The 26,444-nt window shown below is 53.2% G+C and overlaps 1 protein-coding gene across 8 annotated transcripts in view; it reads right to left on the bottom strand.

Annotated features, from left to right (window-relative positions):
- Positions 1-17,119: 17,119 nt before the first annotated feature.
- The window catches only part of LOC105474899 (potassium voltage-gated channel subfamily H member 2), a 33,388-nt gene continuing 24,063 nt past the window's right edge, over positions 17,120-26,444 (bottom strand). For 4 of the 8 annotated variants that reach the window (XM_011729775.3, XM_071094248.1, XM_011729777.3 and 1 more), the window contains 9 exons: positions 24,587-25,015; positions 23,622-24,009; positions 23,094-23,293; positions 22,338-22,590; positions 21,012-21,205; positions 20,599-20,698; positions 19,755-20,027; positions 19,481-19,667; positions 18,377-19,213 (listed from right to left, as the gene is read on the bottom strand). In XM_011729775.3, the coding sequence (XP_011728077.2) occupies positions 18,853-19,213; positions 19,481-19,667; positions 19,755-20,027; positions 20,599-20,698; positions 21,012-21,205; positions 22,338-22,590; positions 23,094-23,293; positions 23,622-24,009; positions 24,587-25,015 (2,385 nt within the window). In that variant the 3' untranslated portion in view covers positions 18,377-18,852. Of the gene's footprint in view, positions 17,672-18,376; positions 19,214-19,480; positions 19,668-19,754; positions 20,028-20,598; positions 20,699-21,011; positions 21,206-22,337; positions 22,591-23,093; positions 23,294-23,621; positions 24,010-24,586; positions 25,016-26,444 lie in introns of those variants that run through there. The other 4 variants (XM_011729776.3, XM_011729780.3, XR_003016449.2 and 1 more) reach the window with 3 other exon arrangements.

The following is a 26,444-nucleotide window of genomic DNA, read 5'->3' as shown; positions in this document are numbered from 1 at the left end:
AGGAAAAAAGTACGTATGGACACTTTCATTCATCTAAAAAACACAAGTAGGGAAACTAGAGGCATACATACATACACTTGCTTATTTTTAAAAATGTTGAAAGGACAAACAAAAATACCTTAACAGTTATCTATGGGAGAGGAGGGGAGTAGACAGGCATAGAAACGAGACTTCTTTGAATATACTTTGCTTTGTAGATTCAACTTTAGAATTAAACTTAAAAAGCAAGTCCTAAAAATGAAAAGGGAAATTACACAAATGAACCATAATTACAGAACATAACCATGCAAGAAGGAATTATTCCAACCAACTTAAACACAGTAATTTCACTATACATCCCTAGTGGGATATATTAAGGACAAAAAGAACTTCAAAAACATCACAGAGAGATTTCCAGTCACCATGGTCTTAGTTGTGGTGGTTGGTATTACTGTTCTGAGACTATTGCAAGTGTGTTTGTTGTGAGATAAAGCCAATGAGTAATGATATTGGTGCCATTAAGAGTCAGGATTTTCAGTGTGGGAAAAAGGGGATAAAGATGTAAGATCAATGAGGTTAAATTAAAACTCTGTCATTGTGAATTAGAATTAGTGATAACAGCATGAACACATATATAATGTCTTAAAAGGAATGCTTATTTCCTAGCTACAGCCATTGAAAGCACCTAGACCAGTCTAGTAGTAATGAGAACACCTAGCTATAAATATAGTTCCTATTAAAAAGAACCAAGACTCATAGGAGAAATGGCTATTCCCAAGACCAGGACAGGAAATGTACAAAATGATTTGGTTTGGAACATCTTGTAATATCATAAAACAAGGAAGCTATCAAGATCGCATGCTAAGTATTCTTAACACACCCAAGGGCCCACAAGGAAACTCTGGGAGGTTTTGGATCTTTCACCCTGATTGTGGACATGGTATCAGGGGCATTTGCATATGTCCGAACTCATTAGATAATACACATTAAATATGTGCAATCCTTTGATTGTCAATTACACCTCAATAAAGCTGTGTTTGGAGAAAAAGAAAAACCTACTAGGGTCATGTCAAAATAACTCAGGAAGCAACCTGAATATAAGTTCCCTCTGGCCAAAGATGGAAACATGTGAGATCAATAAGGATAATAACTACGAAGGATTGAAATACATTGTGTTCTTTTTCCAGCCTATGAGTTTATAATGCCGCTAGAGGAAACTCATTCTTCACTTTGGGGAGATGTCAGGGAACCATATCTTGAAAGGTAGCAAATAAAGGGAATGAACTGCTTGTTTATGTTGTCTTTACTCTATGAACTTTACTTCTGGGTAACCAAAGAGTTGCTGAGAGTTCATTTCTCACTATAAGAGAATTCCAGCTAATAAATGAAAAAGGAAGATAGAATTAGAACGTCACTATTTTGCAACCTGTAATGAATTAATAGATTTTAAGTAACCATCGTTTATAGCTGCTAAAATCACAAAAAGAGAGGCAGCCAGCTATTTCTGTGTCCCTTGTTGGAATAACACACCACTAACTAGGGTTATCTTGCCAAAAATTGAAGCCTGGGTGTGATAAAGGCTCTAGGTTTAAGTACCAACTTACGAGAAATACAGGTGACAGAGAAAAATGCAGAGTGACCAACCATTCCGGTTTGCTCAAGACTTGCTTGGTTTTAGCAGCAGGTAAAACCAAGACCTGTTGGTCCCCTGTAACGTTGAGCCACATCATGAGGATACAATCAGCAAAATTCAGATTGTAGAAAACTCTAAGGCATGAACAACCTAGATTCTTCAATCAAAACAAAACACAAAGAAAAATATGCAGGAAGGACCCCATAGATTAAAAGGTACTTAAGAGTCATATCTACTCGTTACAATGTATGGATCTTATTTGGTTTCTGGTTCAAATAAAGAAAACTATTTCAAAAATATATGAAACTGGATGCAGTGATGCATGCCTGTATTCTCAGCTACTTGGGAGGATGAGGCAGGAGGATCACTTGAGCCCACAAGTTCAAGTCCAACCTGGGCAACATAGCAAGGCCCTGTCTCTATAAAATATATGTATATGTGTATATATACGTATACAGAGATATAGATACATGAAACAACTGAAGTTTGATTGCTAACAGGATATTTGATGATATCAGGGAATTACTCTACCTTAGATGTGGTAAGCTATTGTGGCTATATATTTTTTGAGTCCTCATCTTTTAGAAAAACTGAAATATTTACAGATGAAATTATATGGTGCTTGGGATTTGCATCAAAATAATCTGGTGTTGGCGAGTGGAGGGTGTGAGGAAACAAGATTGGATATGAATTGATCATTGTTAAAGTTATGTGATAGATACCTAAAGGATTATTAGACTGTTCTTAGTGCTTTTGCATATATTTTAAATTTTCCTCAGTAAAAACACATTTTAATTCAAAAATGAAAAAATGCAAGGGGTGAGGCTCACCTGGAAAGCTGAGCACTTTCCTCCATGAGCCAATTATTGGCCTTTAGCCCTGACACCCGCACTCCTTTCCATACTTCCCTCTGAATTGTAAAAATTACATTTCAGACTCCCTCACCAACTGGCTCTGGCTGAGTTTCACCACTGAGAATCAATGACAGGAGAGGAGAGGAAAGGAGAGAGAGAGAGAGAGAGAAAGAGAAGGAGGGAGGGAGGGAGGGAGGAGAGGAGAGAAGAGGAGAGGAGAGGGGAGAGAGAGAGAGAGAGAAAGGGAGGGAGGGAGGAGAGGAGAGAAGAGGAGAGGAGAGGAAAGGAGAGGAGAGGAAAGGAGACGAGAGGAAAGGAGAGGAGAGGAGAGGAGAGAAACAGAGAGAGACAGAGGGAGAGAGAGAGAGAGGGAGGGAGGAGGAGAGGAGAGGAGAGAAGAGGAGAGGAGAGGAGCCACTAAGTTTCTGCCACAAATGCAGCAGGCTACTGTGGCTTTTAGCAGCGCTGGTGGTTTCGTGGGGACCACAAAAGTGGTCGCATTCGGCAGCTCTCCAGCAGCAGCAGTGAGTGTGTGTCGTGGGCTCTCTCTGAGGGGCAGTGGCAGCTTCCTGACCTATTGGCATCACCCTTTCCTCCTGTTCACTGTGACAGCTCTTCTTCCACATGTGTAGCCCATGTTTCCAATAGTCCCTGCACTAAATTCTCTTTGAAATATCTGGAGTAATGTCTGCTTTTATGACTGCACACTGGCTGATACATCATGACACCAGATGACCAGCAGCTGTAACAGGTGTAGAGCTGATAAGAAGCTTATGCAAAGAAAGATTGGTATGGGATTGCCAGAAGCTGAGGGAAGAGGGGCTAATGGCCATGAATTCAGGGCAGAACAGCCATGAATAATCTCTGGAATTAGTCCCAAGCATCCTATGAATGCCAGTGGCTTGTGATTAATCCACAGACCCAGAAAGAGTCCCCTTTGCCTTCCTCTGCTCAGGGCAGAGAAAAGAGTGCTGGAGAAGGGAGGCAGTGTGGCTGGTCCCATACACCCCTCTTCCTACCTCTCTTGACTGCCTCAGGCCAGCGGGCAGCAGCTGGGCAGTCAGCACAGTGTGGAAGCTCTTCCATTGTTAAAGACCTGGGAGCTTTTCTCCATGTGGCTCATCCGTCTTGAGAGTGACACCTCACGCTTCAGTCAGCAGGGAGGAGGAGGAGAGGTGAAGGAGAAACTCTCCTCCCTTAAAGAGCACTTCCCAAAAGTTACATATGGCACTTTCACTCCCATCCTGCTGGCCCAAGCTTAATCACAGGGCAACACCAAGCTGCAAAGGGGGCTGGTGAACATTCTTTATTCTGGGAAGCCATGGGATGAGCTCGACACTGGAGGTTCCACTACTGAAGAGGAAAAGAATAATGGATATTGGGGCAGGCAACGAGCAGCTGTGGTCACAAAGGGTTGTGATGATATACGTAACCCATGTGTCTCCTGTGGGGAGGGCCCAGACGTACGATATGGAGATTGGCCTGTCTGCCCCACTCCTCGCAGCAAACCCCTTAAAAAGTCACCTTCTGGCCAGGCACCGTGGCTCACATTTGTAATCCCAGCACCTTCATAGACTGAGACAGGTGGATCACCTGAGGTCAGCAGTTCGAGACCAGCCTAACCAAAATGGTGAAACCCCATCTCTACTAAAAATACAAAAGTTGCCCGGGCATGGTGGCGGGCACCTGTAATCCCAGCTACTCAGCAGGCTGAGGCAGGAGAATCGCTTGAACCCGAGAGGCGGAGGTTGCAGTGAGCCGAGATCATGCCATTGCACTCCAGCTGGGTGACAAAGCAAAACTCTGTCTTGAAAAAAAAAAAAAAAAAAAAAAAGTCACCTTCCATGGGAGGAGGGTGCAAACCAAAAACTACCTCTCAGGCATTATGCTTATTACCTGGGTAACAAAATAACCTGTACAGCAAACCCCTGTGACATGCAATTTACCCACATAGCCAACCTGTACATGTACCCTTGAACCTAAAATAAAAGTTTTAAAACATTAAAATTTAAAAATTTTTGGAGTGGGACTGGGCACGGTGGCTCATGTCTATAATCCCAGTACTTTGGGAGCCAAGGCAGGTGGATCACTTGAGGTCAAACGTTCGGGACCAGCTTGGCCAACATGGTGAAACCCCATCTCTACTAAAAACACAAAAATTAGCTGGGCGTGGTGGCACACACTTATAATCCTGGCTACTCGGGAGGCTGAGGCAGGAGAATCGCTTGAACCCAGGAGTCAGAGGTTGCAATGAGTAAAGATCACGCCACTGCACTCTAGCCTGAGTAACAGAGCAAGACTCCATCTCAGAAATAAATAATTAAATAAATAAATAATTAAATAAAAAATTTTTAAAGTCACCTTCACTAGCATATTTGGGGGCCAAGGGAATGTCCTAGCATCACCCATGCTGGGAGCAGACTGCAGCCATGTGGGGGTGCGGCCAGCTCCTGCCCACCTCCCTCTATCCTGCCTCTGCTCAGTGTGTAGCTGTGTCCTCCAGGAAATGTCCCCTCCTCTACTGCCCCAAGCACCACTAACACATGTGTGTGACAAGCGTTTACTGAGGACTAGGAGGGTAACAGAACCACTGGGGGGAGGTAACCTAACACTAAATGTCGAATATCAATTTTCCTAAATATTCACTGGCCATTTCCCACCAAAAAATAATTCCTTGCTGTCCGCACGTCTTCATAGGCCATGGACGTCTCTGGATCCTTCTCCCTCTCACCACTGGGCCTCATCTCTCCCAGGATGCCCTTAAAGACTCAAAAGTGTGCCAGGTGGGGTGGCTCATGCCTGTAATCCTAGCACTTTGGGAGGCCGAGGAGAGTGGATCACGTAAGGCCAAGAGTTCAAGACCAGACTGGCCAACATCACCCCTGACTGAAAACCGTGGACTGGAAGAAAGACATGCCCACCTGGACATAAGAGCAGGACAAGACAGCCTGGCCCTGTTCCTTCTGATCTGAGACTGTCCTCGCCCTCCCTTGAGGTTCCGGCCTATGACTGGGAGCCAGAGAAGTGGAGAGATGGGTAGGGCAAGGGCCTGGGAGCTCCAGCCAGATGCTGATTATCCAAATAAATATTGATTGAAGCAGATTCCACTGTTTCCGTCTTCTCAAAGGCATAACACCTTCTGGGGAAATGGATGGGAGCAGCTGAAGGGCTCCGCACCATCCCCCTCCAACCCTGGAGAAAGAACCCCACGCACAGGCCGCCCAGCGCATCAGATACCTTTGCACCCAAGAACAGGCCAGGCCAGGCACAGTGGCTCACGCCTGTAATCCCAGTACTTTGGGAGGCTGAGGCAGGTGGATTACTTGAGCCCAGGAGTTCAAGACCAGCCTAAGCAATATGGTGAATCCCTGACTCTACAAAATACAAAAAAAAAAAAAAAAAATTAACTGGGTATGGTGGTGCTCACCTGTAGTTCCAGCAACTCAGGAGGCTGAGTTGCGAGGATCGCTTGAGCCAAGGAAGATTGAGGCTGCAGTGAGCTATGATCATGTCACTGCACTCCAGCCTGGCTGTCAGAGGGAGACCCTAGCTCAAAAAAAAAAGAAAAAGAAAAGAAAAATATGAGTTTTACAAAGCTATGTTCCAAGGGTTGGGAGCATCATAGTTCCGCATTTGTGGAATTGAGGGGCCACAACTGTGTCATAAACCTGGCCCTGCCTCTATTTCTACGGCCTTGGGCAAGCCACTTACTCCCTCTGGAGCTCCATCTCCTGCTCTGCGTGGTAAACAGACGGAGCCCTGTGCTCTCAAGAGCCTCCCAGTCTGCCGTTCTCAGCTCCCCAGCACCTGATCCTGTGCCCCTCCCAGCTTCCAGTGATCTATCGCTTGCTAAGTTTTCTCAAGATATTTTCAATTAGCCAGTCAGCTTTCACTGAGCTCTGTGACAATGACAAAAATGGACAGAATTAAAACCCCAGGTTTCAGGCCGGGCGCGGTGGCTCACGTCTGTAATCCCAGCACTTTGGGAGGCCGAGGCGGGCGGATCACAAGGTCAGGAGATCGAGACCACGGTGAAACCCCATCTCTACTAAAAATACAAAAAATTAGCCGGGCGCGGTTGTGGGCGCCTGTAGTCCCAGCTACTCGGGAGGCTGAGGCAGGAGAATGGCGTGAACCCGGGAGGCGGAGCTTGCAGTGAGCCGAGATCGCGCCACTGCACTCCAGCCTGGGCGACAGAGCGAGACTCCGTCTCAAAAAAAAAAAAAAAAAAAAAAAAAAACCCAGGTTTCTACTTCCAATCCTCAGGGACAAGGGTGTTCATGAAGACACCTTCGGGCAGTGCCACTCTGCTGCTGGTCCTTCGTGCACACCTCTGGAGACAGACTTCCTCAAACAGACCCTCACTTCATCACCGCAATCTCAGCCCTGGCTGCAAAGAATTTATAGTCGTGTTAGGTAGACAAGACTAACAGCACATTTCTAGTTTATTTCACCAAAGGTGAAACATTCCACCTTCTCCACAACAGCAACCAGGAAAATTTATCCCCAAAATAACTTGGTTTATATCAGGTCTGTTTCATAATTTTAACCCTTAACCTGTGCTTTTAAATTTCACTTTAAAATACAAAATGATCTGGCAGGGCATGGTGGCTCACGCCTATAATCCCAACACTTTGGGAGGCAGAGGCAGGAGGATTGCTTGAGGTCAGGAGTTCTAGAGCAGCCTGGCCAACATGGTGAAACCCCATTTCTACTAAAAAATACAAAAATTAGCCGGGCATGGTGCCACATGCCTATAATCCCAGCTACTTGGGAGGGCTGAAGCAGAGAATCACTTGAACCCAGGAGACGGAGGTTACAATGAGCTGAGATCGCCCCACTGCACTCCAGGCTGGGCAACAGACTGAGACTCTGTCTCAAAAAATAAAATAAAATAAATATAAAAAGAGCAAATCCATCATTTACATCTGGGCCACAGCACAGTGTCCCTCTGTCTCCCTCTGGCCCAGGAGCACATGGCTATCTGGTTGTGCTGGTTGTGCTGGGTATGGTGACTGGTCTATCCAGAGTCCATCCTGGCCCCTCACACTCCTCCAGGTGCTGGTGTCAAGAAACTGTTATTCCCTCCATATCATTCCCAGAAGCTCTCACGGCTGCATCTCCAAGAACCAAGTCTCTTCCCCATCCTCCAGAGCCAGTTTATAAGGAGCGACCTCCATTCACAACTGCACCATTGCTATCATGCATCAATGAATGAATGAAGTTGAATTTTCATCAGCCTGGCCCTGAGAACTTAGCAGGCAACTGGGACCCTGCCAGTCTCAGAGTCTCGTTTGTGGATTTCTCCTCTATGTGGGTCAAATGTGTCCCTTCATGATTTCTGAAAATGAAAACAACTCAATAACAGGTTTACTATGATATGAGACTACACTGGTAAGTTCCTTAGACCACAGAGAATACAATATCAAAGTCAGGCTGTGAGCAAAGAGTGGACATCCTTCCAGTCCAGAAAACTCTGCCCCTGCGGGCTTTGCAGTAAGAACTGAAAGTTCAGTCCTTTTGGTTTTTGTTGTTGTTGTTGTTGTTGTTTTGAGATGGAGTCTCCCTCTGTCACCCAGTCTAGAGTGCAGTGGTGTGATCTCAGCCCACTGCAACCTCCACCTCCCAGGTTCAAGCAATTCTCCTGCCTTAGCCTCCTGAGGAGCTGGAACTACCAGCGCCCGCCACCATGCCTGGCTAACTTTTGGATTTTTAGTAGAGATGGGGTTTCACCATGTTTGCCAGGTTGGTCTCGAACTCCTGACCTCGGGTGATCTACCCGCCTCAGCCTCCCAAAGTGCTAGGATTAAAGGCGTGACCTACTGCACCCAGCCTGAAAGTTCAGTCCTTTGAGAGTCATCCTGGAGCCCACCATCTGGCCATGGGACATAGGTGAGGTCAGAATCTCAGGTAACCAGGTAGCCGCACATAGGTAGCTCTAAGAGGAAACTGCTTCTGAATTGAGTTTACCTAACTCCCAAGCTATAGTTCATACGTGGCCCTAGTCTTACATGTGGCAGCTTCCAGCTTCCTCATGAGAAGAAAGGAGTACAAGAAGTGGCACCATCACAGAGAGGTGAGCCCTCCAAGAAAGCGAGCACCCCCAAATAACGAGCTCTCCTTGACTAACACAGGGTGGAGTGAGGAGCAGGACACTGAGTCTCCTCCCCACAAGTCAGGTGGCACCCCACAGCCAGGAAGGAAAGCAGGAATTCAGAAAACAAGCCAGGGACAGTGATTTGCTTCTGTCATCCCAGCTACTCGGGCGAGGCGGGAGAATCACCTGAGCCCAGGAGTTCGAGGCTGCAGTGAGCTATGATCACGCCACTGCACTCCAGCCTAGATGACAGAGTAAGGCCCTGTCTCAAAAAAGAAAAAAAAGAAAAAGAAAGAAAACTGGGGAAGCTGAATAAGGGAAAACACAGGCAGTCAGCTCTTTCCCCCACCTTTTAGACAGCTGGCCTCCTAGCCACCTCCATGGAAGCCCCATTGGGAACCCCTTTGTGGATAGGGCTGCAAAAACATGCCTCTGCTCAGACAAGAAGTCAGGCAGTGGGCACATGTTATTATTGAGAAGAGCGTCTTCTCAGCACCATTATCCATATTCAGTATCAGTCCTACTAAAGAGGTGTTCCCAAATCCAGCTCTATTGACAACACATAGTTCTTACAACTAAGAATCATTACCAGGACCAGGCGCGGTGGCCCTTGCCTGTAATCCCAGCACTTTGGAAGGCGGAGGCGGAAGTTTGCTTGAGGTCGAGTTCGAGACCTGCCTGGGCAAGAGAGCAAAACCTGCATCTCTACCAATTTTTGTTTTTCAGTTATCCAGGTGTGGTGGCACACGCCTATGGTCTCAGCTGCTCAGGAAGCTACAGCAGGAGGATCACTTGAGCTCAGGAGGTTGAGGCTGCAGTGAGCCATAGTCGCACCACTGCACTCCAGCCTGGGCAACAGAGGGAGACCTTGTCTCTTAAAAAAAATAAATTAATTTTTAAAAATTGTTACAGGGCCGGGCGTGGTGGCTTACACCTGTAGTCCTAGCACTTTGGGAGGCCGAGGCGGGGGTGGATCACCCAAGGTCGGGAGTTCGTGACTAGCCTGGCCAACATGGTGAAACCCCGCCTCTCTATAAAAATACAAAATTATCTGGGCGTAGTCCCGCATGCCTGTAATCCCAGCTACTCAGGAGGCTGAGGCAGGAGAATCGCTTGAACCCAGGAAGCAGAGGTTGCAATGAGATCGTGCCATTGCACTCCAGTCTGGGTAAAAAGAGCAAAACTCCATCAAAAAAAAAAAAAAAGTTACAGGACAGTGGCATTGCATGTCATGCATGTCATGCAATGCCACAGAGGGTTGCTGTAGACTGACAAGGGTTCCTGGAGAGGCTTTATGGAGAGGGCTGCAGGGAGCCAGGTCTTAGAGAATGAGGAGGACTTGAATAGGAATAAAAGCAGCTCTGTTGGGCACTTCATAAAAGTGAAGCCATAGTCATTTTCTTTTATTTCTCTTATGTGGTCCCAGCTAAATTATGAGCTGCTGAAGGGTGCGGTTGCATCCCATGCAGCCTGCAGCAGGACAGGAAGTGAGGGGCCGTGCTGCTCTGGACACTCCTGCCTTGAGCAACTTTGAGCCTCATTCTCCTCCACTGAAAAACAACGAGGTGGACTGTGCTCTCTCAGGACTTTTGGTGACTTTCTGTGACTCTAGGTGGGGCTCAAGGAAAACATGTTAAGTGAAAGCTCTCCTGCCCTGGGTTGGGGTATAAAGTCTCCACAGGGGATCCCGGGCATGGTGAGCACCCAAAGGCCCAGTTTGCTCTGCTAGAGTGAGGCCACCTGGACAGGAGTCTCACCAGCACCAGATACAGCTGCGGGGCTAACCCAAGGCCAAGGGCCAAGGAGACGCCACTCACCAGGGATGCTGAGGAGAGAGGCGTGTCTGTCCTGCTGCCTCAGTTACATCCAACCCACCAAGCACTTCAGCCAAAGGAGCTGCCTCTTCGCTAAAGTCACTTTCAGCTTTTCTGCACTTTTTCCATTTCTGAACCACAAATTTGGCAGTTACCCAGAACATTCAACGTTTACCAGTTGGTGAAAAGTTAGCAGGAAACTTCGAGGAGTTTGTCCTCAGCAAGCAACGCTGTGCCCCAACACCTCCTCAGTCATGTCCAGTGTGACTTGAGTCTCTAATAAGCAATGGCACTTGCTGTCCCCTCCAAACACTGATCCTTCACCTGATGCCTGAGGTTACAAGAGGATAGGCTGGGCTAGAGCTGCAGCAGCTGCCTCGGCAAGTGGGAAGCTAATTGGCTCAGGAAGGGATATTCCTAAGACCTCGGCTTTGTGAGCCCTGAGCCGAACAGCTCAGCCTATGATCACGCACCACTTCCTGTGCCCCTCGGGACTGCCTTTGAGGGCACCATGACAGGAGCCGCTGAGTCGAGCCCAGCCCAACCCTCAGATCTGCACCATGCTCTGCTCTCCCAGGAGGTTCTGTGCCTCCCGTTCAGCGCCGTTCCTTTGCAGCTTCCTCGCCTCCTCGCCAGCTCCCCATCTCTGCAACGTGATGCCTCATTATGATCGCTAATGATTATTATGGAAAAACTGCTTGCTAACCAAAACAGAAGTCTTACTGCAGCCACTCCTCCCTTCCAGGGCCATGTTTTAATTCCTCCCTGGGGTTCATCAGATGCACCTGAATAGCATCCCAATGGCTGTGGGAGGACTAGGAAAAAGGTCACCAGTGAGGATGGCACTGACAGGGTGGCCAAGAACTTAGGGCTTGAAGGTCTGGGATCATCTTTGGAGTTGTTTTCTAGCCTGTATCGTGAGGTAACTTCCCCAGTGCTCACAACGGCCCTCCACTTTTTTCTCTTGTTGGAGACAGGGTATTTTGCTCTGTTGCCCAGGCTGGAGTGCAGTGGGGCAATCATGGCTCACTGCAGCCTCAACTTTCTAAGCTCAAGGAATCCTCCTGCCTTCACCTCCCAAGTAGCTGGGATTACAGGCACATGCCACAATGCCCAGCTAATTTTTAAAAATTTTTTAAGAACCTGTTGCCCAGGCTAGTCTTGAACTCCTGAGCTAAAGCAATCCTGCCAGGCACAGGAACCAGCTGCATGCTTAGGAGCCAGTGCCTGCTGACTCCAATGTCTCAGGTGCCTTAACTCAGAACATAAGCCTCGCCCCTGCCCCTCAGGCATCCCCAGAGGCATGGGGTGGCACTAGGCACATGGGCTCAACCCATTTCTCAGTATCTGAAAGAAAAAGCTCCCCCAGGGCCAGAGGATGGAGGACAGCTGAGTCCCTTCACTCATTGCCATGTTGCCTAATCCTCATTCCTCCAAGCTCCTTTCTCCAGCCCGAGAATAAGTCTTCCCTAAGGTCACTTAGAGCCCCACAGAAAGCCAAACTTCCCAGCGGAAGAGTCATAATCCCAGGGCACCCAAGGCAACTTGACATTAACTAAAGCCCCTCTGCTAAGACTACCATTCCACCTGGTCTGCGTAAGACCAGGAGACCACCCTGATTTGACCTTCCTGGTGTCCCTAATCAGCAAGTTCCAACTGATTATCTGGCTGCCATCACCTGGTAGAGCAGAAAGGGGAAGCGGAGCTGTCACATATGGTTGTGTTGCTGTGAGAGCCCTCTCCAGACTGTTTCCCTAATGACTGATTTTCTTGCCAGTTAGCATCTAAGTCTTTTGCAGCCAGACCTTATGCTATTGCTAATTTTAAAATAATGGTAAGAGGATCATGCTAAATTCTTCTGCTCTGGTTTCTTAGCAATGTCTCTTGCAGACTTCCAACTCACTTATAAGGTGTGATTATTAATATAAAATAATGAAGCTGATTATTTAAACAAATGCCTCAGAATGCATTCTTTTTTTTTTTTTGGGAAGACAAAAGTTAACAACCACCAAAAAAAACTTGAATTGTACTTGGATGTTTAGTAATTCAAAGTGATTAAGAAGCACCTTCTTTAAAATGCTACTGTAATAAGAAGATCAAGATAAACTGAATTTTGGGGGTGGGAGGGTTGGGTGTTTTTGAGACAGGTTCTGGCTCTGTTGCCCAGTCTAGAGTGCAGTGGTGCGATCTCAGCTCACTGAAACCTCTGCCTCCGCCTCCCAGGCTCCCACTTCAGCCTCCGAGTAGCTGGGACTACAGGTGCGTGCCATCATGCTGGCTAAATTTTGTATGTTTTTGTAGAGACAGGGTTTTGCCATGTTGCCCAGGTTGGTCTCCAACTCCTAATCTCAAGCAGTGCACCTGCCTCGGGCCCCCAAAAGTGCTGGGATTACAGGCGTGAACCACCGCATCCAGCCTTAAATTGAGTTTTTATTGCTTAATACCATGTATATATGCAGCTTTAAGAAAATGGTTACTATTTAATCTTTTACTAAATCAATTTTCACACTAACCACTCTTTAATGATATACAATTATCTTAAAATATCTCAAAACAGTCACTTTGGAAGGCCCTGCATTTTCCATTTATTTCGACATCATTGAGCACTTGAGAGAAACTAACACACCACATGTGTCCTCTTATGGTCCTTGTGTTGTCAAGCTGCCAGGACTCCTACAAGGAAATACCTCTTCCTACAGCAGTATAAGATCTCACTGAAAAGCAAGTTCAACCAGGTTTCAGTTTCCAGAAGACTGTCCACCACCAGGGGAAAAGGTAGATCCCACAGACCTGAATCTGGACCTGCAAAGCCCTCAGTGTAACCTCCCTCAGCCTTGACCATCGAAGGACAAATGAACAGCCACCCAGAAGACGGTGAGCTGGAGCCCTCCACTCAGAGGCCACCTGGAAACTGGAAACTGAGAGCAAACCCCCCTGCAAAAAAAGTATCCCCAGCTCCACCTCGGAGGTATCCCAGAGCGTGGGAACAGGAGGGGGCCCACAAGCCTCCAGACTGGGGCAGCCACGGGCAGGCACCAACATTCATTCTACAAAATGAATGGTCTTGAGGCTGTTGGCCCAAGTCTCTGGTTTGTCCTCCCCACTGCTCCCATCATTCTCTTTCAAATATTTAATATTTACCTTGGTTGTGCTAAAGTGAAAAAAAAAAAAATACAAGCATCTGTAGCCACATTGCCAGTGAAGGAGTGGGGCTTATGCTCCCTGGGGAGGTGGGCAGGGGAGGCAGCCACAATCCGGAGGCCAAGCCTTTGGGAAGAAAACGACCTCCGAGGACAGAAGCAAATTTTGGCCCCGCCAACTCTGTCCAACAGACATCTCCCTTTTCTGTGCAAAATCTCAAACATGGGTTCTTGTGGGCTTCCTAATGGCGCTGGGCACTATGCTAGATGCTGGGTGGGAAGAGACGAAAAGTTGACCAGCATTCAGCCCTTCCCTTTTACAGAGGACAGACAAGCAAGCAGGCAGGATGTGGGGAGCCCCTAACACAGGTGCCAGTGAGTGCCACAACTGGCTGAGAAGCCTGCAGAAGGCCTCAGGATCAGCAACGTCCACGCTAGGACTGGGAAGATAGAAGGGTCTCTCCACACCAAGGATGAAGGAGTCTGCATCACAAGAAGAGGGCAAGATGGACAGATGCAAGAACATGGTTAACAGGACAGAAGCTTGCATGGCTGCGGCACAGGGCACACGGCAGGGAGGGGAGAGGGCAGGTGAGTCTGGAAAGAAAGATGAGAACCTCTGTACAAAACGGGCACGGAGGGCTTTGTCCTTCAGGCAAGGGGGAGAAGTCCATCTGTCCCTTCAGGACCAGCAGGCGTGTGACTCAGACCACCTGGGTTCACATTCCAGCTCCACTCTGAGGAGCGGGATATGCTTGGGCAAGTCACTCAGTCTCTGGGGCTTTGGTTTCAGGTGGCTGGAATAATGCTTGCCGCAAAGGGCGTGCTCAGGAAATATCCATTGCTGTTATTTGTCAATGAAATGTGAGAGCTGCCACTGCCCGGCTGAGCGGGGATGAGATCTCAGGTAAGGACAGGTGCTGGAGACCAGCTTGCACCTGGACAGGCAGGCTGGGCATCCCTCCACACCTGGAGCTCTGAGCACGGAGGTGGAGGCAAGAGAGGCGGCGCCGCCCTCCCCCTTCCATTCCTGCTCCCAGCCCCTAACCAGACTCCAGCTTGGAACCCTATGCCAGGCTTCCACCAGGTGTTGACAACCGCATAGATCCCTTCCTCTCCTGCCACAGCCCCTCCCATCCCACCCTCTGGCTCTCTTGGTTTGGAAAAACCCTCAGCCCTGGATGACAGACCCTTAACAGCCAGGTGCCCAGCCCTGCAGGAGGGGAGGGACTGCACCACCACAGCTTGCCCTTGTCCTCACCACCAAACTTCCTGTCACTCTGGGAGCCCAAGTGAGGGGAGGAGCCAGGGAGCAGGGCTGCCTGTGGCTGGACAGTGCAGGCCGGAGGATGGGTAGGGAGAATCTGAAGTCAGACGCACCTGCCACCAACTAGGGATGTGACCTCCAGCCAGTCAGCGGACCAGCCAGAAACTGACTGTCCTCATGTGGATGCTAACATGCCCTCCGCTAGAGTAGGGATTCAGGACACAAGGGCAGAGCACCCAGCTGCAGACCAGACCCAGGGACCACCTGGCAAATGCAGCCACTGTGACTGCTCCTCACCCACTCTCCAGCCTTGGCAGGGGAGTCCTGGCAGGGACTTGGCAAGGAGCATCTGGGCAGCCTGGCCCATCCAGACTGAACAACTGACTCTGGGTCACCTATGTATTTCTATCAAGGACCAGCATGGACAGGTTGCCCTCTGCTGGGCCCAGACCCCATCCTGAGCGCAGGCACATGCACACTCCCACACATGCATTCACTCCTCAGGAGCACCAAAATCCACACCAGATGCCAACGCCCAGGCAGGGCCCTCACCTAGGGGAAGGCAGCTGACCACAGTGCTGGCATGGTGCCGCAAAGAAATAACCAGTGGCACCTCTGCTACAAAGCCAGGAGGGGGGCAAAGGCCCTTTCTTCCTCTCCTCTCCGTGCCCCCCAACACCCAGTCCGGCTGCTGGACACGGAGTAGTGGGCGTCAGGCAGACTCCCAGGATGAAGGCACTCTAAGGACAAGGGCAGACCATGACAAGGATGAGACAGCACCAGGGAGCAAGGACTTGGCTCAGCTTACAGTCCAGCAGGCGAAGAGCGTTGAGTTTCGTGTGTACCTTCACTGCTCCCCATAAGCCGCTGCCTGGGTCTGTCTCCTGCCCTGGGCTCCAGAGTCCATAAGCAGAGCCACACCCCACTGACACCAAATCTAGGCCACCCCAGCTAGACCCCCACCTGCAGTGACAGTCACATCAACCAACCAGGAAGGCCTGTGTTAAACTTTCAAACCATGAGCAGAAGCAAGCTCACACTCACATGTGCATGTGTGTACATGTGTGGCACAGATCCTGATGCACATGTGCATGTGTGTACATGTGTGGGACAGATCCTGATGTGCATATGTATGTGTGTACATGCGTGGGACAGATGCTGATGCACAAACCTGTCTTTTCTGCCCGGCATGCCTGTCACCCCTCTTCCCCTCTGACCTGTGTGTGGATCTCTTCCTTCTCCCTATCTCTCCCAGGCCCTGGAAACAGAGAGATCCCTTCCTTCTCTCCTCCCTGCTCTGGGCACAGGGAACCTTCCAGGCTGCTCAGAGACCAACACCTGCCCCCCCCAGGCATGGGCAGTGAGAATGGCACAGTTATCTTTAAAACAGTCAACAAATCCACCTCCAAGGGTCAGAGGTTTTGAGGACTCAGCGAGAAGCTGCTCTGAGGTCTCTAGAGGCCTTTGGCAGCTCCCCGCCTGCAAACCGGCCCAGCTGGGCTCAGCCTGCCCGCCGCCCATTGGCTCTCCACACCAGCCGCAGTCATTGCACCGCATTCCTCCAGGGGCTGCGTGTCCTCACGAGCCCAGCAGCACATGCACACACACGTACACACACACAGGCACAAGCAGGCACTTGCGCACACACCCCTCACTGTCCCCAAGATGTCTGCCTTGCCTTGCTCCCCAGTCAAGGGAATGAGTCACCCTGAAGGTTGTACCCTCTTCAGGAAGCTCCTCTTGAGATCCAGGATCACAGGGGACCAAGGTGATACAAGTGAGGTCCATGTGCAGCCAGACACCAGGTGAGCTCTGGTCAGGGCTGGGGTCACCCGTGTGGCCAGGGCCCAGTTGTATTGGACAAGATAAGGCTAAGTTGTGGGTGGGGGTGGGGCCAGGACTCAGACCAATTTCAGGTTAGGGTCAACATGAGCTCAGGAACTGGGTGAGGGAGACAAGTGCGGGGCTGCTTCCACAGTCAGTGTGAAGCCCGCTGTGGGAGCCAGGGTGCCCTGCCCAGCAGAGGCACATGGCCCTCAAGGGCTAGATGCCAGGTTGGTGTCCCATCAGGACTGCCTCTAAATGCATGTGGTCCGGGGATTGTTATCTTGAATCCAGGGCCCTACAGAGACAAGATTCTGTCTCCCTGGAGATGACCTGTGTCAGCCCCCAGGGAGCACCCCCACTGCACACACCCAGACCTAGATGTAGGGGCAGCCCTGTGGGCCTGGGCAATCAGACAGACCCAGATTCCTGTGCAGGCACACCTGTACATGTCCAGACATGAACACAGGATACGGCAAGTAACAGTTACACCCTCCCAGCACCACTGGAGTCTCCTCAGGATAATTATTTATTATTCATAGTCATCAGCATCTTCATTAATTATTCATATGATCCTTAATTATTATCCTTAACAATAAGAGCAGTAAATAGCAGAAAAGTCCTTGAGGTGCCTAAGGCCCAGGGCCGGGTGCCTCCGGGCAGTTAGACCAGCTAATGCCCTCAGGGCAGTGGGGGGACCACAGGCCCCACCTACTGCCGGCCCTGCCCCTGCCCCTCACTGGGGCCCAGGGGACTGCAGGAGAAGATGGTCCCAAGGGCTGGGGGAGGAGCTGTGCCTTCGAGTTCCTCTCCCCTTCCACGGTCAGGGCCTCCTGAGCAGGGCCTCCAAGGGGAGCAGCCCAGCAGTGCCTTGATCCCTGGGTGAGCCATGTGTCCACACTGGGCAGCCCCACTAACTGCCCGGGTCCGAGCCGTGTCTGTGCAGGGGCTGGGAGGTGAGGGCCCCCAGCTGGCCCGGCAGGGAGAGGCGTCGCGTGGGGCCATCTTGGGGGAGCTCTGGGGCCCCCGGGGGCAGCTCCTCACACGCCATGAACTGGGAAACCTGCAATACACACAGCATGGGCAGGCGAAGAGGCCATGGAGAAGGAGGAATGGGAGGGAAAGGGGCAAGAGAAGCTGGGGACAGAGGATGGACAGGAGGATAAGAGGGCCGAGAGGAGAGTCAGGTGGGCAGAGAAGCTGCAGGGGACAAGGAGAAGAGCCAAGGTAGTGAGAGCAGGACAGGGGCCACCAAGGGAAGGCACCAAGGTGGGAAGTAGAGAAAGGCACTCTCCAAGAGCAGGAGCCAAACAAGAGAGCCGGGAGCAGGGAAAACCATAGGCCCTTGTCTCTTCCTGAGGATAGGTGGCCGCTGAGCCCAGCCCAACCTGGAATAAGCAGTCTCTGTGCTGGGACAGAAGCTGGGACAGAAAAAGAGACAAGATTCTTTCCTGCAATCCAGAAAGAACTTGGAGACCTAGAAACAGAGGCAGGCTGGCGGCCAGGCATCTGAAGGCCAGGGAGAGGGCTGGGGCAGGCGGGAGGGGTTTGTGGGTGCTGAGCGTCTGCTGGTGAGAGCTCTGCGGGGGCGGCTGCGAAGCGAGACTGGCACATTTGCTGACGTGGGCCCTGGTGTCTGCAAACAGGAGCAGGCAGCATATGGGAGGGGGGAGCGGATGCCAAGGGAAGGGGGGAGGGAGCAGATCCCAGGCCACCTCTGGCAGCCAGAGGAGTCCCCATGGACACAGAGGGTGGCACAGACACCGCCATCCTGCAGAGGCCAGGAACATGCAGGTCCACCCAGGAGAGGACAAGGGGCAACCTAGGCCCATCTCTAACAGAGGGGCAAAGCAGGCCCAGGAAGTCCTCCCCTGGAGGCTTGTCCTCTGCACCCTGGGAAATGCCAGGCACCCTCAAGATGACCCTGTGACAGCCAGTGCCAAAGGCAAAGATGGGCAGGACAGTGAGACCAGGGAGTGTCGCTCACAGAAGCAACCCGGGACCCTGTCCCTAGACATTCTGGCATGCAGCCTCCACCTCCAGGCCTCAGGTTCAGTCAGTTCTCCTTGGAGAGCACCCATGGCCGTGACACAGGCGCTACAGTTGGAGCTGGCTCTTCAGGCGATGCTCAGGGGGCTAGCGGTGGAGGCTGTGGACACTAGGGGAATGAAGCTGCGGGCCACTGAGCCTACAGGTTCCCTGCACCCAGCTGTCTAGGGGCTTTGGACGGGGGACTCTCCTGCCCTACTCTGAGCCTGCAGCTCCTGAGGCAGCCTTCCTCCAGGAGAACAGGGATGGGAGGAGGGCAGGCCAAGGTTCAGGGAGGCTGGGCCACAGAGCCCAGTAGAAAGGCAGCAAAGCAGGTTTGGGCTGGAATCGGGGAACAAGTGGGTAGGGGTACATCGAGGAAGCAGGGCTGGAGCTTACCTGAGAAAGCGAGTCCAAGGTGAGGGTGGGGAGGGGGCTGACGGGCAACAGTGGGGATGTGGAAGTGGGGCCAGGCCCCGGGGTGGTCACAGCACTGTAGGCGGGCGGGACCAGCGTCATCTGCCTCTGTAGCAGCTGCAGGACAGTGGCCATGTCTGCACTTAGCCGGGTCTCCAGCCTGGGGCAGGAAGCAGGGGATGCTCAGGGAAGTGGGGACACCAGTGACAGCCTCTGCCAGGAGTGGGGAAGGGGAGAGGGGAGGGGCAGCTGGTCAACCCAGGCCCTCTGCGCTAGAGGTGTGGCAGCCCCCAGCTCGGCTGGGAATGGAAGAAGGGGATCCAGCTGCTGCACACACAGACAGGCCCTCTCCCTCTACCAGACAACACCGCCAGGACCTGGACCAGACTCCAGGGCATGCCCCCACACCCCACCTGCACTCCCTCACCTGTTGAGCTGGCGCTGGAGGGCGTCCAGCCTGCTCTCCACGTCACCCCGGGGCCGCCGACCCGGGCTGGAGAGGGGGATGTTGAGGAGGCTGGGGGTGGGGGCGGGGCATCGAGGGAGCTCCTGGTACTGGCGGCCCCGACTGTCCCCCCAGAAGCTGAAAATGTTGGACACTCCCGAGAAAGCGCCTGCAGCCAGAAAGCAGAGCCGGGTGAGCCGGGTTGATGCCCCGCCGCTGCCCCACCCAGGTCCTCCCTTGCCCACGCCTGGAGTACCTGACAGGGGGTTGCAAGTGTCGCTGCTCTTCTCGCAGTCGTCCATCAGGGGCTCCCCACCCGGCGGCTCTCCGGGGGGCCTGGGGCTGGAGAAGGGCACCAGGCGGAGGGGGCTGGAGCTGCGGCCTGGGCCCTCATCCTCACTGCTCTCAGGGCTGGAGGGGCCACTGGACGGGCTCTCCCCCCACGGCCCCCCCGGCCGGCCCCGGCTACTCGGCCCTGCCCCCGCCCGGCCCGGCCCCAAGGCCGACACCTCCCCTGGCTGCTCCGTGTCTGTGGGAAACAGAGAATGGGCCTCAGAGAGGGGAGGGGACCAGAGAGGAGGGGGCAAGGGTGGAGGAGGGAACAGGAGCCTGGGAGAGGACTGGGCAGGACGCCCTGGTTCCTCCCCACTTGCTGCTTCTGCTATCTTGCACCCACTGTCAAGCCCACCAAAACTCCCAGGACCCCCTGACTGCCCAAGCACTGGCAATGGTGCTTTGGGGATTGGGGGATCTCTGGGACTGCGGGGCCTCAGCCCCACTGTTGACTCCCTGGCCCTCCTTTGTCCTGTGTTCTTTCCTCCTCATCGATTCAGGGCAGCGCTCAGAGACCACAGCCCTGTGAGGTCCAAAAACCCTAGGCTTGCCCTGGAGGGTGGAAGAGGGCTTCCTGGAGGAGGTGACAGCTGCAGGGGCCCTGAAAGATGGGCAGCACCTGGACAGCTGGGGTGTGGAGTGGGCACACTGCAGGAAGGGATGGGAAGGTCTGAGGCCTGGGTAAAGCAGACACAGCCCGCCCCGCCTTCCAGCTCCCAGCCTCACCTTGGCCCCGCCCTCCCATTTCCTCCCCTCCCCCGCCTCACCCTTGTCCGTGCGCCTGCGGAAGGACAGCTTGCGCTTGCGTTGCCGACTGAAGCCACCCTCTAACTCCGCGCTGCCGGGGGAGCCCGGGATCATGTTGGTCTGGAACCAAAATCAGTATCAGGGCTCTTTCGGTGCTCTCCTGCCCCACCAGGGTCAGGCCCCAAGCTCCCTCCTTAACACAGAAAAAGTAGGGCTGGGCGCCCCAGCTCTGGGGAAACCCTTCCCTGCCCCCAGTGTGACCTCTGCCCCAGGCAAGGACTGAGTTTGGGGCTTTTATAGCCTGCTCCATGATACCATTTGACAAATAGGTGAACTGAGACAGAGAAGCATCACATTCAATGTCACACAGCAAAGGGGCAGCCACACAGCTGGAAGCAGGAGGATGGGGTCCAGCTCAGGGCAGCCAACTCACATCTCGCAGGTTGAAGGTGATCTCCAGGCTGGACCAGAAGTGGTCGGAGAACTCAGGGTACATGTCCAGCACCTCCAGCAGGTCATCCCGATGGATCTTGTGTAGGTCACAGTAGGTGAGGGCCCGCACGTCCCCGTTCGACTTGCCAGGCCTCGCATACAGGTTCAGAGGCTCCCCAAAGATGTCATTCTTCCCTGGAGGCCATAGAGAGGACAGGGAGCTCAGCCCCGGGGGGCAGCATCCAGGCAGCAGGCATCTTCTCCCGGCATCCCCACCCTGAGCAAAGCATGTCCCCTCAGCTGGGTCACCTGCCAGCTGGCCCCCAACCCACACAACCAGGGAAGCAATTTGCCAGCCCACCCTCCCTCAGCTCCCAGCAGGCAGGACAGCTCCCAGAGGGGCCGGCAGAAGGGGCCAGGAGCCCAGGGTCTCCCAGCAAAGGAGACCCAGCCAGCAGGACTACCACAAACCCCATGTCCCAAACACCCTCTTAGCCAATCACTGCACCCTTGTAAGCAATGTTCTTCAAACCAAAGATCAGAACACAGTGGTAAATCAAAACCAGCATTTTTTTTTTTTTTTTTTTTTTTTTACTGAAAGAACATACAGTAGTATAGCTTAGCACAGCACAGAACAGAAATGCTAGAATGTATCACATGTAATAAGGCCCAGTGTTATGTCGTGAAACTTTGATTTTAGTTGTGTGGGAGTGTGTATTTGTGTTTGTACAGAGCTGAGAAACAAAATCTAAAATGTCCTACCATAAACCATGGTCGAAAGAGTTTGCTCTATCTGCCCTGAGGCACGCAGGGCCCAGGGAAGGACAGGCAGAGGGGAGGAAGTCCTCAGTGTCCAGACACACCAACAACCCACCCACTGTGCACAGGCAGGGTAGAAAGGAAGCGGGGAGAGGGGGCAGGACTCCCTTTGCTTTGGATATGTCATGGGGCCGGGCATGAGGCTGCAGGGAACCACATGGCCCTTAGTGAAACCAAATGCCCAGCTTCCAGGCTAGCATTTCTTCCTCTACTGCCCAGGCTGGAGGATCTAGATTTGATCCTACTTTAGGGAAGCAAAAAGTGTCTGTTTGTGGTGGATCCTGAAGGGAAGAATGTGGGAACCCCAGAGTTCAGCAGCCCCACCCCACGTGGGGCTGCTCTTCACGGTCCCGCTTGGAGGGCCTGAGTTCAGATGAATTAAAGGAGCCCAGTGACCCTGCAGGCAGCCCCAGGTCCACAGCCCCGGTTGACTGCATATTCAGCGGGCTCACACCTCTCGAGGCTGCAGATGGCATTTCCAGTCCAGTGCCCGCCCCCCACCCCATACCCAGGATGGCCACGACGACGTCGCCCCGCAGGATCTCGATGGAGCCCCGGGAGATGAAGTACAGGGCGGTGAGCAGGTCCCCAGCATGCACCAGTGTGTCCCCTGGCGGTGCATGTGTGGTCTTGAACTTCATGGCCAGGGCCCGAAGGCAGCCCTTGGTGGCCCCTCGGAAGGGTTTGCAGTGCTGCAGCAGTGAGCGGTTCAGGTGCAGGCAGATGTCAGCCTGCAGGCACTCAGGGAAGCCCTTCAGCACCTGGGGGCAGGGTGGGGGCAGCTCAGCACACCCTCCCTTGGGACCCCCCAACCCACACTCCACTCCACCATCCCACCCCTCTATGTCAGGGAAATCTCATTCTCCAGGCCTGGGAGATCTCAGAAGCATCAGGCGGCCCAGTGTCTTGGGAAGGACCTGAGACCCCACTCCAGCTTCACCACCCCTGGCTGAGCACCCTTGGGCTCCAGACCTCAATGTTCTTATTTATAAGGCATAGAGACCATTCCCGCTCTGGGCTGTCGTAAGGATTTAACCCCATCGCCTGTGTGATATATAGCTCCTACCCCAAAAGGGGAGCTCTCCAGAGAAGGGGTTCCAAGGGCTTCCGTTTCCTCACGGACAAAAAGGGGCAGCATGCCTCCAGGGTCCTTCTTACTACTGACTGTGACCGCCTGCGACTTGCTTGCTGTGCCAAGAGGCTCCCCTCTGCCACCCTACCCTTCCCAGCCTGCCACCCACTGGCCACGCTCTGGTGGCCTCACCGCGTTCATGTCGATGCCGTTGGTGTAGGACCAGGCGTGCTGGAAGTACTCCTCGAGGCGCTGGCGCAGGGGGTTGGGGATCTGGTGGAAACGGATGAACTCCCGCACCCGCAGCATCTGTGTGTGGTAGCGGGCTGTGCCCGAGTACAGCCGCTGGATGATGGCCGACACGTTGCCGAAGATGCTAGCGTACATGAGGGCTGGGGGCGTGGGCACGTGGGGCTGTCAGCCTCTGCGGGAACCCCACCCACCCACAGGGACCCTGCTCAGGCCCTGCACCAGGTCAGTGTCTCAGTCTCAGCATCGACATGCCCGCGAGATGCCCTTGTACATCTGCGTTCCAGCACACCCCACCCTTCAGTAGTCCCCGCCCTGGTGACCCAGCCCCCAAACCATGTCATGATGGTGGCCCCTGGAGTCTCTAAGTCCCAGGGTCCTCACTCTGGCCCGGCTAGCAGCCTCAGTTTCCTCCATCTTGGGTTCCTCCACCGTGGGCTCTCCCCGCCACCCGCCCCTGGGCACACTCACAGCCAATGAGCATGACGCAGATGGAGAAGATCTTCTCTGAGTTGGTGTTGGGAGAGACGTTGCCAAAGCCCACGCTGGTGAGGCTGCTGAAGGTGAAGTAGAGCGCGGTCACATACTTGTCCTTGATGGAGGGGCCGCCCAGGCCGCTGCTGTTGTAGGGCTTGCCTATCTGGTCGCCCAGGTTGTGCAGCCAGCCAATGCGGGAGTCCATGTGCGGCTGCTCCATGTTGCCGATGGCGTACCAGATGCAGGCCAGCCAGTGCGCAATGAGCGCGAAGGTGCACATGAGCAAGAACAGCACGGCCGCGCCGTACTCTGAGTAGCGGTCCAGCTTCCGCGCCACGCGCACCAGCCGCAGCAGCCGCGCAGTCTTCAGCAGTCCGATCAGCTGAGGGACAGGGAAGGGGCACATTCCGTTGACAGGGCAAGGGAGGAGGGGAGGTGCTGTGGCCCTCAGAGCAGGCATCAGAGGTCAGATCCCCAAAGACATCCTAGGCCCTCCTCCTAAGAGTTGAAGCCCACGCTGGACCCAGCACATGTGTCTCATTAATCTTACTGCTAGCTTTGAGACCGAGGCAGCCCCCATAGTGCAGATGAGGAAACAGGGGCACTGAAAGGTGCAGTGATCACTCTAGGGTGCCTGCCCACTCCCACCAGCTTCTAGGGCACTTTGGTGTAGCTACAAAATAATGGCCCCTTAGGGTGGATGAATTAGAAAAAAGGTGTCTTGTGTGGCCCTCTGCAACCTTCAAGGAGCTTGTATGGAGAGGAGGAGCATAGATTTGCTGGGGTACCCACCATGCCTCTGCAGCTGCCTTGCCACCATGTCTCTCTACCACTGTCTTTCTCTCTTTCTCTCTCTCTCTTTTTCTCTGTCCTCCTCGCCAGCCCCTCCACCCCACTACCTCCCACCACCTTCCTGGCCTCTCCTCTCCCCACACCACCTGCCTCCTTGCTAACCCCACCTCCTCAGAGCCAGAGCCGAAGATGAGCAGGTCGAAGGGGATGGCGGCCACCATGTCAATGAGGAACCAGCCCTTGAAGTAGTGGACGGCGATGCGGCCGGGGTGGCTGACCACCTCCTCGTTGGCATTGACGTAGGTGGTGCGGAAGTTGATGAGAATGTCCACAATGAACATGATGTCCACAATGAGGTCCACCACGGCCAGCGGCTGGCAGGCATAGCCACATTCGGTAGCAGGTGGGCCTTCTTCTGTCTCCTTCAGCAGGAAGGCAGCCGAGTAGGGTGTGAAGACGGCCGTGTAGATGACCAGCAGCAGGATGAGCCAGTCCCACACCGCCTTGAAGGGGCTGTAGTGCAGGATGGTCCAGCGGTGGATGCGCGGTGCCTGCAGCTTGTACTCAGGCAGCACATCGGCGCCCAGGGATAGGACCTGCACGTGGGGAAAGCGGAAGCATGGGTGAGGCAGGCCATGGGACCTCGGGGGCAGGAGCAATGACATCTCTGCCGGGGCCAAGCAGAGTGAGCAGAAGGCCAAAAAAGTTTCCATCAGAATGCCCACCCCTCAGCCAAGCGACCACAGCAAATAGCCACCCCCAGGTTTGGGCATCATGGTTCCCAAAATGACACACAGCACAGGACTAGCTCCAAACAGTTCCAACAGTTCCCGGCAGACGTTGATTCAGGACACTCAGCAGGAACACCCAGTGCTGCTCCCCACCGGCAATGCAGATGCAGACCTGCCGCTGTGACTGTCCTGAGACACTGGCCCACACCCCCAACCACACACGCCATAGTCTCAGACCAGAAAGGGTTCCAAGGACAACAGCTCCCAGCCTGGGCAGTGGCCCCAGGAGCCACAGTCCCAATCCATTGACTGGTAGTCACTGCAGTTCCTACCAGCCTGTCTTCATGCCACAGGCCTGAGAACACCAGGCAACCAGTCTTGGGTCCCTTGCCCTTCCAGGATGAGGAAAGACCAAGACACTCCCCCCCTTCACTCGTATACCTCGCTCCCTCAGACCCCTCTCCACACAGGTCAGGGACAGCCCACAGTCCTCACCCTCCCACCCCCTTACAAAGGGACGAAGAAGACCTAGCCCAGCTGGGAGGAGAAGGCACCCAACTTATACCGAGAGACGTGCATACGGGGACTGCTCAGCAGTGACACGCACAGCTCCTGTACCAGCTCACACTCTGCCTCGTCCACACTCACACTCATCAGACAGAGGCAGGCTGGCCGTCCAGACCCGGTGACAGCACGCACATCCCTCTTGCTCCCAAGGCAAACTAAGAAGAGCTCCAGCCAGCTTCTCCACAATCCCAGACGCTTCTGGGTCTCCCTAGAATCCTCTCTCAGACATGCAGCTCAACCCAAAAGCCCCCTCCCCAAGCTCTCCCTGCCATCCCTGGGCAGCCAGCTGAACCCAAGGCCTTGCCCAGCCCCCATGAATTCCAGAGGTGCTGGCCCTGCTCCCAGAAGCACCAACTCCCAGGCCCCCACAGTCTCAGGCTTTTGGGTTGGGGAAGCCATAGTGGATGAGTCCCAAAGACTCCTTCATACTCAAGCTGGGCTTCCCCAAGACACCTTCACACATGGTGCTGCTTGGAGAACATCTCCTTAGAGGAAATAACTAGAAGTTAAGACGGGTCGTAGTTAAAGATCTGACCACCCTGGGGTGGACACAGGGCCTCCAGAGGTACCAGATGGGCTAGGCAGGGAGGGAACACATGGACAGGCTCCCAGGCTCCATTTCTGCTCCACCTGCTGAGTACCCAGCTCCTTAAGGCAGAGAGCAGTTGCCCATGGGTGGGCAGCCCTTCCGTGATCAAGTGGGGACTGGAAAAAAAAACAACTGGCC

This window comes from Macaca nemestrina, chromosome 4 (assembly GCF_043159975.1).
Source record: "Macaca nemestrina isolate mMacNem1 chromosome 4, mMacNem.hap1, whole genome shotgun sequence".
NCBI lineage: Eukaryota > Metazoa > Chordata > Mammalia > Primates > Cercopithecidae > Macaca > Macaca nemestrina.
This window is presented reverse-complemented; position numbering and strand designations above follow the sequence as displayed.